Source organism: Bubalus kerabau, chromosome 17 (genome assembly GCF_029407905.1).
Source record: "Bubalus kerabau isolate K-KA32 ecotype Philippines breed swamp buffalo chromosome 17, PCC_UOA_SB_1v2, whole genome shotgun sequence".
Lineage (NCBI taxonomy): Eukaryota > Metazoa > Chordata > Mammalia > Artiodactyla > Bovidae > Bubalus > Bubalus kerabau.
In genome coordinates this window covers 56,655,716-56,670,592 of record NC_073640.1, presented here as the reverse complement: position 1 = coordinate 56,670,592, position 14,877 = coordinate 56,655,716, and the positions used below count along the sequence as shown (strand labels likewise).

Sequence of the window (14,877 nt, the reverse complement as noted above, 5' to 3'; positions counted from 1 at the left end):
CATCTGAGGGATAGATACCAGGGCCATCCCATTTTATCGATGAGACGGCTGAGGCCCAGAGAGGGTAAGCGACTTGCCCAGGATCACTCAGGAAACAATGGAGCCAAATTCAAACCCAGGGAGCCAGACCCTGTGACTGGAAGCGGGGCAGGATGGAGCCATGATATCCTAATCTTTAAAGCGTGGCGGGGAGGGGACGGTGCTGCTGCAGAAACCTTCCCCCTGGATTTGGTGATTGTTCGGAGCCTGGGATAGCACAAGCCCTGGGGTCACACTCCTGGGTTTGAGTCCCGGTCGCACGTCCCTCCTGTCTTCCCCAGGAAGTAGCAGGTCCTTTCCCTGCTTCGCCAGTTTGACAGCAAAGATTCTAGCCTAGGGCTAGAACTGATGACCCTGCCTGTCATCGATCATCTCTATCCAGCCATCTGCCCAAGTAGTTTCTAATCCCCTCTTCCAATTCAAGTGCGTGAAAGTGAAAACAGGTTGCAGGAAAAGCACTAGGCAAACCGGCCAAGTGTGTTCCATGCACCGGTGAGATCCTCTTAGGAACTTCAGGCCATCCTAGGATTGTCGGTGTGATCATTTCTATTTTCCCGAAGTGAACCTGAGGCATTTCCCCCAAGTCACACAGCTAAACAGTAGCCAATCTAAGATTTGAGCCAGGCTGTTTCCTGCAGCATTAGTATTCCTCCACCATCTTTCTAGAGAAGGAGCTTTTAGAAAATGTTGGGTCTGTGGACTTCCCTGATGGGTCCAGTGGTTAAGAGTCTGCCTGCCAATGCAGGGAACACTTGCATTGTGTCTGAACTTAACATGGGTTCGATCCCTGCTCTGGGAAGATTCTGAAACTACTGAAGCCCACCGCTGCTGAGAAGCCTGTGTGCCTAGAGCCCAAGCTTCGCAGCAAGCGAAACCAGCGCAGTGAGGACGCCACATACAGCAACTAGAGAGTAGCCCGCAGTTGCTGCAACTAAAGAAAGCCCGCATGCTGCAACGAAGACCCAACACAGTCACAAATTAACTAATTAAAAAAAAAAAAAACACGATCGTCGCATGCACAATTTTAATCATACACACTGCAAATGGTTTAAATAGGAGATCACAGGAACATTCCCAGTTGGGGCTTCTCTTAAGCATGGAGAATGGTGGCGGCATGGTATCCATGATCTCTTGGCGACTCTTGACTCTCTTGGAAGTTAGGCAGCGCTGCTCTCCAGAGGGTGCAGGGCCACCACCAGCACCTGGCCACACAGCCTGCCCTCCCTCCTGTCATCTCCCTTATGGCCTGGCCAAGAAGATTTCCCCACCCCGAAAGCAACTGTTTTTCTCATGCTTTATTTACAAGGACCCAGCTCTCAGGCCCCCACCTTCCCAGAACCCACAAGAGGGGCCCAGGAGGGCCACATGCTTCAAAGGACATTGAATTCAGCGGCTGTGAGCCATATCTGTCCAGAGAGCTGGGGACCCTGAGGAAGCGAATCAACAACACCTAACTGAATCTAAGTGTGTGTCTGTGATGGGGAGCAATTTAGGAGTGAGAGTCTTGTGTGTGTGTATATATATACGTGGCCCAGCCACATTGAGGCTGCTGGCTTCCCCCCTAAATCTCATAGTTCCCAGGGGCCACTGAAAAGGTGGGTATGTCTCCAGGTGGCAGTGGGCCTGGCCTCTTGATGTAGATTTCAGCTCTGATGCCTGCCATGAAATTGCTTGTTTCTATTCACACAGAATCCTCTCTGGACCCCAGTGCCCACTCACATTTCTATCTCTAACCTTTGCTTTGAGCTCCAGACCCTTATTTCCAGCTTAACAAGTCCAGAGAGCACTCCTTGTACTCCCCAGCTCAAACCCCATCTCCCTCCCTCTTTCCTCTCTCCATCCCAAACTGAGAAGTCATATCTGGAGTCCCTCCTTCTTCAGCAAATCCTCTCAGTTCTACCTTTAAACTAGCTCTAGAATCCAACCATTTCGCGCCGTATGTGGCTGCCACCCCGGTCCTGCTAACATCACCTCCCACCATTATCAGACTCCTGACTGGGCTCCCAGCTGCCCCAATAGCCCCTAATAATCCATCCCCCGAAAGGGCAGATGGAGCGGTCTCTTTAACACCTTAGCCCATTCCATTAGGAGACACTCCAAAGAATCTTCCAAGAATTTGGAATAAAATGCCCACTCTTCTGTCCCCACCTACTTCTCTCTCGCCATCTGTGGGCTCTGACTCATCCCGCTCCAGCCTCGTAGGTCACCTCTTTCTTCCTCGGACACAGCCAAGCTCCTTGCCCCAGGACCTTCGCAGGTATTCTTCCTTCTGCCTTAAAACCTCGCCTGCCAATTCTTTGCAAAGCTGTCTCCTGCACCTCTTTTGGGCATGACTTCAAAGTCGCTTCATCAGAGATGCCCTGGACCACACTAGGTCCCCTTCTAACCTTTCTTCCTAAGCCATTCCACAGTGTACATAGTATAATTTAATTTGGCCTCACCGCCTGTTTCCCCCACTCAGTTGTGATCTCTAGGAAAACAGGGGCTTTTCTGTTTCCTTCCCCGCCCCCAGTCCAAAACCCCCGCCATTTCTCCAGCGCCCTCCAAGCCAAGCCTGGTACACAGCAGGCGCTCAATAAATACATGCTAACTGAATGGACCCAAGAATCCCGCTGCCTAGCAGTAACTTTCTAAGACGTGGTTGGCCTCACCCCCAGGACCTGGGAGGGTCCTCGAGCACAGAGCGCGGCCGGCGACGACCTGGCCCGGGCCGGAGCCGGAGGGCAGGGTCCGGAAGGCGGGCTCGGGGCGCTGGCGCGGCTCCTCGCCGAGGCTGTGGCGCAGGCGGCAGCGGTGCCAACCCCGGCGGATCTCCGACTGCACCTGAAACCGGACGGCGCTCAGAGGCGGCGGCGCGCGCGCCATTCCCTGCGCGGCCGGCAGAGGGCGCGGGCGGCGGGCCGCGGCTCTCCCTACCTCCTTGTTGATGAAGCAGTAGAGGACGCTGACCAGGAAGCCCTGCCGTGGGGGGAGCGGGGGTTAAACTGGGAGCAGGGGCAGGGTTATAAACACCCCTCAGTGAACTCAGACCCTTTACAGGCCCAAACCACCTCGCCCGTCGCCACATCGGTCCTAGATTATTGCAGTCACCCTTTCCCTGGCTCCTGACTTTCCCCCTCCCCTTGCCCTCGCCAATTTGCAGAGCCATCAGGGCTGGAGATTAAAGACATGTAACCCCAAAGGCTGACTGCTTGGATGTGATCACTGCTTCCCACTTTCTTCCCCACTGAGGCAAGCTGCTTAACCCCTCTGTGCCTCAGTTTCTTCATCTGGAAAATGGAACAATAATACAGTGGTGGTGCTGAGATTTAAGGTATTATTAATATACAAGAAGTTATAGTGCACGGCACATAGTTAAACCTTTTTCTAAATCTTATCATAACTTACTACATGACATATTGGATTTATTTATTTGGCCGTGCTGCAGGGCTTGCAGGATCTTAGTTCTCAGACCAGGGATCGAACCTGGGCCCTCGACAGTGAAAGTGCTGAGTCCTAACCACTGTACTGCCAAGAAATTCCATAATAATAAACTTTAATAGGCACATCCAAAAAATTAAATTTGCAATTATTTTTTAAAATTAGTTTTATATTTATAATAATTTAGAAATTTAAATACATATAAAATGTATTTATAATTAATAAAGTAATTGATACATTAACGCAAGACAAGGGCTTCCCTAGTGGCTCAGATGGTAAAGAATCCGCCTGCAATGCAGGGTCGGGTTCAATCCCTGAGTCGGGAAGATCCCGTGGAGAAGGGAATGGCAACCCACTCCAGTATTCTTGCCTGGATAATTCCAAGGACAGAGGAGCCTGGCAAAGTCGGACATGACTGACTAAGCATGTAGTAAGATATTACTTATTATCACTTTCCACAATCCCATTAAAATCCAACTCTGATCACGTTCCTGTGCTCCCGTGGCTCCCAACTGACTCAGAGGAAAAGCAAAGGGTCCTCTCTAGGCCCAAGGATCTACCTGGGTACCTCACCTCTGTCCTATCCACTCACCCCCTGCTTCAGGCATGCTGGCCATGAGAGTGCCATCATGATCAGTACTCTCTCTCACCTCAGGGATCTTGCACTTGGCATTTCTCTTCCTGGAACATTTCCCCCAAATACCTTCCTGGTGCATTCCCTCATCTTCTTTGGGTGTCTGCTCTAGTGTCTTTTCGGCAAGGCCTTCCCTGACCCCTGTCCGTAATCCCATTCTTCTTTGTCATCTCTATTTTCTTGCCTTCTCATCCCTCCCTCCTTTAGGCACATTTCACCATCTGGCATTCTGTGTATTTTACTTATATAGCATCTGTCTCTCCCACTAAAGGATAAGGACCATTGGGTTGGCCATATCCCCATAGTAAGCCTGGAAAAGTGCTTGGTATATAGTAAGTGTTCAATAAATTTTTGCTGAATTGATAAATAAAGTGAAACTAGTATTGTCCCCACTTTAGGGATGGGAAAACTGAGGCCCAACAAGGTAAAGCAGGATGGAGACTAGGATAGGACAAGCACGGGCAGGGTTGATCTTAAATATCAGTGGACATCTCCGTCCATTTGGCATGTTAGGCACTTCATATGCTTCGCCTTTTCCCTGGCCCTGAGGTGAAGGTCACAGAGCTGGGAAGTGAGGACCCAGATTTGGTCCCAGCCCTGGCTGATCTCAAAGCCCTCCATCTTAACCAGGAGGCAGTACTGCTGGGGCTTCCAGGTCTCCTGCCTTCTCCCTGCTTCCCCAGTCAGGACGGAAGTGTAGAATGAATGAAAAAAATCCCATCTTCGCAGCCCATTCTGGGCTGCACCAGAGGATGACTCGAACCCTCGATCCTCTCTGAGTAGGAGGGCCTGAACTCAAAGGGCGTAGCTCCTGCACCTCGCTTAGGCACCTGGAAAGAACTGAGGAAGATTTCAAAGCTGAGCTTGGCCAAGCGCAGGGCACCCTGGGCCTGTTCTTCAGTCACGGGAGCAAACACCACCTCGTGGACGCCCAGCAGGGGCACCAGCGTCAGCGTGGAGCGAGCCAGCCTGCGGGTAGAGGGTGGCAGTGATGCCGGGGTCCTGAGTCCCCCACCTTGCCCCCAGTCACCCTCCCCTCCGTCCCCACCTCAGTCGGTAGTCCGGGCAGCGCATCTGTCGCGTCCTCAGCTTTGACACGAGGATGCCAAGGATGCGGACAAAGATGAGAAAATTAATCTGTGGGGTGGGGGGTAGGGGGTGGGGGAGAGAGAGACTGAGCCAGTTCCCCGCCACCTTGGCTTCCCAGGATGGGAAATTCTTGAGACCAGCCTGGAGGAGATGGGACCGGTCGTACCAAAATTGTTAGGAGAATAGGGGTTCGTATGATCCACCAAATGGCTTTGATATCATTCCGCTCCCAGCACCTGGAGGAGGGGGCATAGAGCTGAGATAGACCAGAATACCCGAAGACTCATAGAATTGAGCACTTAACCTCCCCACCTTCCTTAAGACCACACCCACATTCCCCTAAAGTCCCTGCTACTATTTAGGCCCAGCCCCCATCCCTCCCCTTGCAGTAATCCTGGAACCCATCTTCCTAGGCGACTGGTTCCTTTAGACACTCTCCCAGGCTCCTAGAGGCAATTAGAACCTCCCCAAGATTCCGTCTCACCCCGCCCACGTCCCTCCAAGGACCGCCCACGTCCCTCAAAGCCCCGCCCACCTCCCCAGAGCCGCCCCCCAAACCCCTCGACTCACTGCGTGTTCTCGAACAGGTACCTGACGATCACCCAAGGAATGACGAAAAGCGTGGGGGCCCCTGTGCAGACCCCAACCCCCGCCCCCCACCCCGCCGCAGCTGTCAGAGCACGCACAGGCCCTGCCAGGCCCAAGACCCGCGGAATTCCCCCGCCGGGAAGGGGAGGTAGAGAATCCTAGAGAGAGGAGGAGACCCCCTCAGGCAGACCAGCTGGGTAGTTTGCGGGAGGGGAAGCGCGCTGGGCAGGGCAGGGGACAGGGTCGGGGCTCACCCCAGCCGAGGAGCATGTAGCAGCGGAAGTGACCCTCCTCGGAGCCTCCCACAAGCACGAGGAGACTGTGCAGGTAGATGCCTTCCACCAGCAGCCACGTGTAGTTGGCGCCCACGCAGTACTGGGTCACGATCTGGGCCGTGCGACAGGCAGCTAGGGCCTAGGGGGTGACCAGACAGGGGGAGGGGGCAGTCAGGGTCCCCTCCAAGCCCATCTCTTGTCATCAAATATTCTCTTCCCATTCTGTATCACCAAAGGATGAAGTAGCTATCCTCTCCTCACTCATTCTGTTCTCTTTCCCTACATGAGCTCTCCCACTCTAACCTCTTTAACGATTGGTATCTTCCCTGGAGAAGGAAATGGCAACCCACTCCAGTATTCTTGCCTGGAAAATCCCATGGACAGAGGAGCCTGGTTGGCTACTGTTCATGGGGTCGCAAAGAGTCGGACACGACTGAGCGACTTCACTATCTATCTATCTTCCCTGGAAGCTCAGCTCTAAGGAATCCGCCTGCAATGAACGAGGCCCTGGTTAGATTCCTGGGTCGGGAAGATCTGCTGGAGAAGGGATCGGTTACCCACTCCAATATTCCGGCCTGGAGAATTTCATGAGTTCCCCCCAGATTACCCTGAATATAGGCTCTCCCACCCCATCTCCTAAGAATTCAACTACTCCACCTTTCAAAAGGTTTTTCTCATCACCCACCAGCACATGGACTTTCCCACCCCCTTCGCTTTCAACAATTGGTATGGCCCAACTTGCTGCCAGACAGGTTCTCTCCCCACCTGCCCCTAGTCTCTAGTCTCTCCCACCTTGTCTCCCTGGAACAAATTGGTATCTGCCAAATCCCCCCATTGGTTAGTTTCTCCCATCCTCCCAACTTCTGTCTCGCCTCTAGCAGGGGCCTCTCTTATTGGTGCAAAACTCTAATGACGGGTGAGATACCGAGAGAAAGGGAATGGAAAAGTTCCAGTAGAGGAGATAAAGGGATGAGAGAGTTCAATGATGAGGGAGGCTGAGTAGGGAGGGCCCCTCTCTAGTTGTGTCAGAAGGGTCTAGAGAGATTAACAAATTAACAATAACATTATTGTTCTTTTTGTTGTTTCCTTGCTAAGTCGTGTCTGAGTCTTTTGTGACCCCGTGGACTGTAGCCCACCAGGCCCTTCTGTCTGTCCATGGGATTTCCCAGGGAAGAGCAGTGCAGTGGGTTGCCATTTCCTTCTCCAGGGGATATTCCCTACCCAGGGATCGAACCCATGTCTCCTGCATTAGTAGACAGGTTCTTCACCATTGAACCACCAGGGAAGCCCGGTTGATAAGGTGAAAATTGCTCAGTCATGTCTGACTCTTTGCGGCCGCGTAGACTATACAGTCCATGGAATTCTCCAGGCCAGAATACTGGAGTGGGTGGCCTTTCTTTTCTCCAGGGGATCTTCCCATCCCAGGGATCGAACCCAGGTCTCCTGCATTGCAGGCTGATTCTTTACGTTCTGACCCACAAGGGAAGCCCGTTGATAGGGTAGGAGGTAGTAAATGGAATGGGAACCCTCTGGCCCTACCAGAGGAGGCAGAATCTCAATTTGAGAAAGAGAAGGATGTTGTTCACCTGGTTCCACAGGGTAAGGACCTGATCCCCAGGGTAGGGGCCAGGGGGAGGAAGCAGACGGTCCCGGGTGAGGATGGCAGCTGCCCGCAGCATGAAAGACGTGAACAGGTTGATGTGGATGTAGTTGCGAGTGCAGCGCAGCCGCCTGGGGGATTTGGGAGGCAGTCTGGGGGCCTGTCCTTGGCCACACAGAGTCCCTTAAACCACGTCCCAGCCCTCCCCACAGAACCACCATTGGATACTTATTGCTGGTGGAGCCTGACTACCCCCATCTTTCTGGGAAAACTGAAGCCCAGTCTCTGCTGCTTCTGTTCAGGGTTGGGGGGTCCCACCTGAAGGTACTCAAGATGAGCAAGGCGAACAGCAGTGTGGCAAGAGACAGGGAGTAGCCCACGGTGTACACAACCTGCAGCCGTTCCAAGGTCAGCCTTTGGTCCTGGGGGTGGAGGTGGGAGGAGAGGACACAGAAATAGAGCTCAGATCCCGCAAGCCACAACTGCTGAGCCCGGACCGAAAAGCCTGCATGCCTCAACTAATACTAGACTCCGCTCACCTCAACTAGGGAAAGCCTGCACAAAGCAATGAAGACCCGGTGCAGCCAAAAATTAATGAATAAATTTTAAAAAGAAATAAAGCTCAACTCCTGCCCTCAGGTCATAAAGGAGCTGCTCTTTGTTCATACTCACACCCCAATTTTTTGAGGGATCTATCAACCTTTTTTGAGTGGGGCATTCCACCCCTCAACCCCAGGGCTGGGCATGTGACCAACGAATCAAAGCATGCGATCTAACACCACACACACACACAGAGTGACTACTCAAGGGCAGGTATGCTACTCAAATCAGGCCAATGACGGTCAATCCTGGAACATTAAGTTGGAGCTATTGAGAAAAAAAGCTCAGTCTGCCTATAGCATTGCTTGCAGGTGGAATGTGAGCCTGGTACTGATGGGGGCCACCTTTTCCACCCCACAGAAAAAAAAAAGAGGACACCATCATAGAGAAAAACAGAAGTACAATATGGTGAGAGAGATTCCCAACTACATCATTTTAGCACCTAGATCCAGCTGTATCTGAAGCTGCAACCTTATAATTTTCAATCACAAAAGCCAATATCTTTTTCTTTCTCCTTCAAGAAAGGAGTTGAATTTCTATCACTTGGAACCCAGAGTCCTGAATGGTACAAGGGGTTTCAGGCTCTGTCTGAGGCTGCTGCTTTTCTACTGCTGCCTGGAAATCATACCCTGAAATCTCTCCTCTTCTTACCTGAAAAACCGCATTTTTCTCTGGGTTTTCACACTGAGAATGGTCTCTCCAAGGTCCCCATTGGCCATCACTGCCACATTGGCGGAGGACAAAGCCTTTAGCCACTGAGAGGAAACAAGGGAGGGAATCAGAGGCACACAGAGAGAGATGGAGACAGAAAGACAAACTGAGGCAAAGGCAGAGAGAGCTATCCAGTGATGATGATGATAAACCATAATATAGCATTTTACATGTAATAATTTAATATTCATAACAAGCCTATGAATTTGGTACTATCATAACCATCAATTCACAAATGAGGAGTTGAGGTATAACGAAATTTCACTGGAAAAAACAGTGATGCTGGGAAAGATTGAAGGCAGGAGGAGAAGGGGACGACAGAGGATGAGATGATTGGATGGCATCACTGACTCAATGGACATGAGTGTGAGCAAACTCTGGGAGACAGTGAAGGATAGGGGAGCCTGGTTGTGCTGCGGTCCATGGGGTCACAAAGAGTCGGACACAACTGAGCAGCTGAACAACAACCCCAGGTCACACTGCTAGTTAGGCAAGGAAGACCAAGATGTGCAGAGACAGACTCATGACAAGGAGAGAAAATAACCTGGTGGCCGTCAGAAAGATACAGAGACAGAGAAGGGACGTTATGTGGAGGGACACGCAGACGGAGACACCCAGCCCAAGAGGACCAGGGGAGCTGCGGGGGAGTGGCGTCTGGGACCAGGGTTAGGAGGGAGATCTTTGTGTCAGAGGTGGGCCTGGGGTCCACCCGGCAGCTCACCGTGGCCGTGCCAGGGCAGATACCAAGGGCAGGACGCACGGGCAGTGGCGTTGGGTGCAGTGTAGTCCCAGCAGACGTACATATCGAAGGACCCGTTACAGGCGAGGCCTAGGGTGGGCGTGGGGGCCAGAGGTCGGACAGACCTGCTGTAACTCGAGCCCAAGGAGTCTCTGCCCTGCACACACAAGCCCCGCCCAAGCCCCGCCCACCTGGAGTGGTCGCGTCCCTGCTCCTTCGTAGCTCCTCCCACCAGGCCCGAGGCCCCGCCCATCTTTCCGAGCCTTACTCTGGGCTCCTCCCACCAAGCAAGTTCCCGCTACAGATGCCTCCCAGTCTGTAAGGCCCTTCCTAGACTCCACCCCCAAACCCCGCCCCCTTCGCCGTCCACTTTAGGTCCCACCCACCGAGTGTAAGCCCCGCCCAAGACCCCTCCCCTTTCAAGCCTCATCTCTGGTTTCTCCCACGTGGCCCACTTTTACCCCAGACACCCAGACTTCCCTTTCAGGCCTTGGCAGCGTGTCAGTCCCAGGCCGGCCTCAAGCCCATCCCTCTCAGCCCCAACCCTTTCCTTACCCCCAGTCCTCCACCCCTGTCACACCTGCTGGGGGCTCCGAGGCCTCCAGTGTCTCCTGGCACTCCCTGCGGTACCGCTCCCAGCGCTGGTACAGCTCTCCCGCTGTCTGCCCCTCAGAGCCTGCCTACAAAAAGAGAGAAGGAAGGACCACACCCACCCACCCCCACCTCGGCCCGCGCCTCGACCCGAGCTCCAAGGCAGCAAGATCCTTGAGGGCCAGAGACACCCTGGAGGGACTTGAAGCGACTGTCCTGTTTTGCTCAGGCGTCTCGGGTGGCTTAGAAACCTCTTTTAAGTCTTGAGGGGTGCCTAGAAACCACCAGGGGAGTTGCTGTGGGGACCTAAAATCCTTCAGGAAAATGAGGAGACGGAGGTGGTTGGATATTATCAGGAGGATTTGAGGGAAGTGGGGGGTGGGGGAAGAAGAAGGACTAGAAACAACCATCAAAACTTGAATCTGGGCAGATGGGGAGCCTTGAAACAATCTTCCCGGTGGGATACGACTTAAAACCGGCCCCAACATCCCTCCAAGCCTTGAGAGCCTTGGCTCCTCTGGTTCTCACCTCTGCGCTCCGGAGCAGCGGCTCCCACAGCGAGAGCAGAAGCAGCAGCCACCAGGGTGGACAGGTGGGCATCGTGTGGGCAGCAGGGCATGGGGAACGAAGGGTCCGGTCACGCAAGGGCAGCCGGGTCTGGGGGTCCGAGGCAGAATCAGGAGCCTCTGCCTCCTCTCCCAGCCCCAGCGCCCTCTGCTCAGGGAATCACGTACCCCGGAGACAGCGCCCCCCACAACTACGAGGGATGATTTGGGGCCAGGTGGGGAGGGGGTGAGTCTTGAGGAGTGGGCGGAGACCGATCTCCAACACCTGATTCCCCGGCCCGCCCCCGGCTGTTGCTGGGGCAGCGGTGATGGAAGGGGAGTGTTTGCAGAGGGTGCGGTTGCCTTAGAGCTGCGCTGGACGGGAAGCTCCAGGGTCACCCGCAGTCTAGACCTAGAGACTCGAGGGAACCTGGGGACCACCTTGGAGAGGAGGGCATGTAGCTCGAAGTGACTCTTGGACTTCCCACTCTCCCAGCTCAAAGGGTTTTCAAGTCACGGATAGGAACCCGACCTTATCAAACATTTCCGGCTGCGGATAAAACCCAGAGTTAATGGGACAATGGCTCTCCTTAGGGACTAGAAAGGTGAGGGGCCCAGATGCTTGGAAATCAGTCTACTCCCCAACACACCACATCTGGCACCATGCAGGGAAAGGAGAAAACAGGAGGATGTCGGTTGGAGCTCCAGAAACACACGAGTCAAAAATGCTTGAGACAAACATAGAAACGGAAAGACACAGAGACAGAATGAGACACGGCAAGAGACTACAGACCAAAAGGGAGAGGAAGACAGAGACAAAAATGTGGGCTCGGAGACAGAGAGGAGGTAGAGACATGGAGAGACACAGAGAATGGGGGACAGAGACGGAGATACAGAACTAGCGGCTAAACAGGGATTTGCGACGTGGCGACAGAGATACTGAGAGATAGATAGAAGGACATAGACCGTGGGCACAAAGAAGCTGAGACAAAGGCACAGAGCAAGAGGGCTCCGGAGATGTGAGGGGACACAGGGCAGGGGAGTGGCTGAGATGGGGGAGCCCTCACCTGTTCCCAGCTCTCCTCTCAATCACTTGCTTCTGACGCTGTCGCCTCCACGGCCTCGCCTGGGCTCCGCGGGAGGTGACATCCTGGGGTAGGGGTAGGGGGCGGGGCCAGGGCGGGCCGAGGAACAGGAGCGGGGAGCTGGGGCAGAGACCTGGCACAGGGGGCCAGTCATCTGTGAGTATCACAGCCACTCAGGGTCACGTGGGGGAGCACAGTCACAGAGTCAGCATCCTGAGGACCCCCTCTTCCAGCGCGCACAGCCTCTCACGTTGTCCCACTTGTCCCATCCAGCCACCACACGTGAGGCCATGCACACAATGTCACACATGATCCCATACACTGAGCCGCCGAGAGGCACAGAGTCTTATATACTGCGCCTCACTGAACCTGTTCTTCATATTCATTCATAGTCCCACAGTCCAGCGTCACACCCCGTGAGCCAAAGGTTCTCCCCCACAGGTTGACAGTCATCTGTGATACAGTGACACACAGCCACGCACTCTGGGCATGGACTCCTGCACTCACACAGCAACACAATCACAGCTTCCTACAGTTCCCATGATACTGTGTCCACCACGCATATGTTCACACCATCATTAAATCACATCACAAATACTGTCTCCCCCCACCAGCCTGAGTGCCCCCATGAGGACAGGGAAGGCATCTGTCACCACTGGGTCCCCAGTGTCACTCAGCACAAGTTGGGGCACAGAGCGGAGGCTGTTGATGACATAAAGGCAAACAGTTATAGGTGATTGTCATACAATCCTTTAATGACAGTCTGAAAATTATATATACAATGTTACACAATTCCACTCATTAACGTGCTCACACAACGTCTCACACACTTCACATAATTACCAACAGAGTCCACAGTCACACTCCAACAACACATGTTCCCCAAGTGTCACTAAGGCACACATCCCATGAGCTCTGGATGTTACATTGTCATCCTCAGTCACGCCCAGTGCTAAGACATACAACTGTCCATCACAGCCTCACTTGCACTTACAAGTCATATACAGCCACCCGCAGTCACACAGTTGTGCACAGGATTGCACACTATCTTCCTACCACCATGCACGAACCCACAGCCTCACGTGGTCTCCCGGTCACAGTCACCACTGAATCACACACCTCCTCAGAGTCTCCACTTCCAGTCTCTTCCTTTGGCCTAAAATATGGAAAATATTTGGCTTAGAAACTGAATCTCGGCTCTCAGCACTCACTTCCCCCTTGAATGCAAACTACCAATTCCTGCACATTAATTACACTAGTAACATTCATGAGCACACACTCCCTGGGGAGCTGGAAGATAAATGGGACAGAGGTGAGTCTGCCCATTTTACAGAGGAGAAACTGAGGCCCAGAGGCCCCAGGAGGGGCAGAGAGTAAGGAGTGGCATGAGATCCAGCACTAGAGGCTGGAATGAAACCAGTCTCGGGGAGGGGGAGTGACATGCGGGCTCCTGGCTTCCTGACCTCCAGCTGGCCTCCTGCTCTCTGCCCCACATTCCTGGCGCCTTCTGGGTCCTGGGAAAGGCTCGGTTCATGGAGTGGAGAGGAGAGGAGTCTGAGAATGCCATACACCTCGGGAAGAGGCTGGGGTTGGGAGGGAGCCTCTCCTTGGTCCCAAGAGGGTCTGGGGTCACTTGCTGGGGATGGGAAGGTGGGGGGAGGCTGGAAAGGGGGAGGAGAGGGACTGGGTGTGGGAGGGGGAAGCAGGGGAGAGGAACTGAGGTGATGAGAAAGACGGGAAAAGAAATCAAGGACCAAGAAAGAGCAGAGACAGACAGAGACAGGAAGAGGCAAAGATGAGGGAGACCAGGAGAAAGAGATAGAGAGAAAGAATCAAGAGAGACAGAGAAGTAGAGAGAAATATACAAAAAGAGAGAGACAGAGAGAAAAAATCAGGGAAGACAAAACGGACCAAGAAAGGGAGAGAGAAAGAAGAGATACAAACTGAGAGATGAGACTCTGAGAGATGGAGATGAGGTGGGTGGAGGGAGGGAGAGCCTGAAAGATGGGCCCTGAGGAGAGACAACCAGGACGGGAGCCTGGGGATGAGCTGGCTGGCCCCTCCCTCATCAGTCCCTCTGGGCAGAATAGAGCACTGTGTCGGGGGGGGGGGGGGAGTGGGTGTGGAGGACAGGAGGAGGGGTGTCTGGGTCCCCAACTGGCCCCCTGCTCATCTTAGCCCTCCTGGGGGCCTTTACATTCTCCCAGGGCCTGGGGAGGAGGCAACAGGGCCTCAGGGGTAGCCACATGGGCCCTCTCCAGTCCCCATGCTCAGGGCTTTGGAAGCTTCAGGCAAAGAAGCGGTCATGACCTCTCCCCTTGCCCTTCTCTCTCCATGCTCCCTTCAGTCCCCTTGATCCAAGAATCTCTTCTTTCTCCTTTCCTCCAAGCCTGAGTGCAGTTTTTCCATCTTCCTCCCTTGTTGGCTGGGCTGTATTTTCTCTTCTCTTCCCTCCGGATTTCCTTCTGCCCCCTCCTCATTTCTCTTGCTCGCTCCACTCTCCAGCTCAATGTCTTCTTGCCTATCTTGAAGCTTTCTCCTTTCTCGTCCCTCTTTTCCATCGCCTCTCAGGGTGTCTTTCTGTCTGTTTCCCTTTCTCCATGTCCCCTGGTCCCGGGTCTCCAGGCTGTTGTTCCCTCCACCCTAGCCATGACCAGGCAGTGTTCCCACCCCCCCACCTCAGGATGCCATGGTGGGGAGGAATCTGGGGGGCAGGCTGTGCCTCCCCCCATGGGGCTGCCCGGCTAAGAAGAGCCTGCGGGGAGCAGGCGGGGGCCTGGAGTGCTGGCAGATGGTGCAGGAGAAATGAGGCAGAGAGAGATGGGGAGAGGGGGGGCCCCATAGGGACTGAGGCCAGAAGTGGGAGGCTGAGATGGCCCCCTGAGATCCAGGACTACGGAGAGACAAGGCCTCAAAGACAGAAACCCAGAGAGAGACACACACACGCGCGCACACACACAC

At 53.9% G+C, this 14,877-nt stretch overlaps 1 protein-coding gene across 2 annotated transcripts; it reads right to left on the bottom strand.

Annotated features, from left to right (window-relative positions):
• Positions 1-1,905: 1,905 nt before the first annotated feature.
• On the bottom strand, positions 1,906-11,030 carry GIPR (gastric inhibitory polypeptide receptor). 2 transcript variants are annotated; one of them, XM_055551373.1, is made up of 13 exons: positions 10,815-11,030; positions 10,276-10,375; positions 9,678-9,785; positions 8,897-9,000; positions 7,964-8,067; positions 7,632-7,776; positions 6,025-6,184; positions 5,753-5,813; positions 5,349-5,418; positions 5,142-5,230; positions 4,924-5,062; positions 2,956-2,997; positions 1,906-2,862 (listed from the first exon to the last, which is right to left on the bottom strand). In XM_055551373.1, the coding sequence occupies exons 1-13, from the start codon at positions 10,884-10,886 to the stop codon at positions 2,656-2,658; spliced, it is 1,401 nt and encodes a 466-aa protein (XP_055407348.1). In that variant the 5' UTR covers positions 10,887-11,030; the 3' UTR covers positions 1,906-2,655. The 2 variants fall into 2 exon arrangements, with proteins under 2 accessions (XP_055407348.1, XP_055407347.1); XM_055551372.1 differs by having other exon boundaries at positions 1,906-2,997.
• Between the last annotated feature and the right edge of the window lie 3,847 nt (positions 11,031-14,877).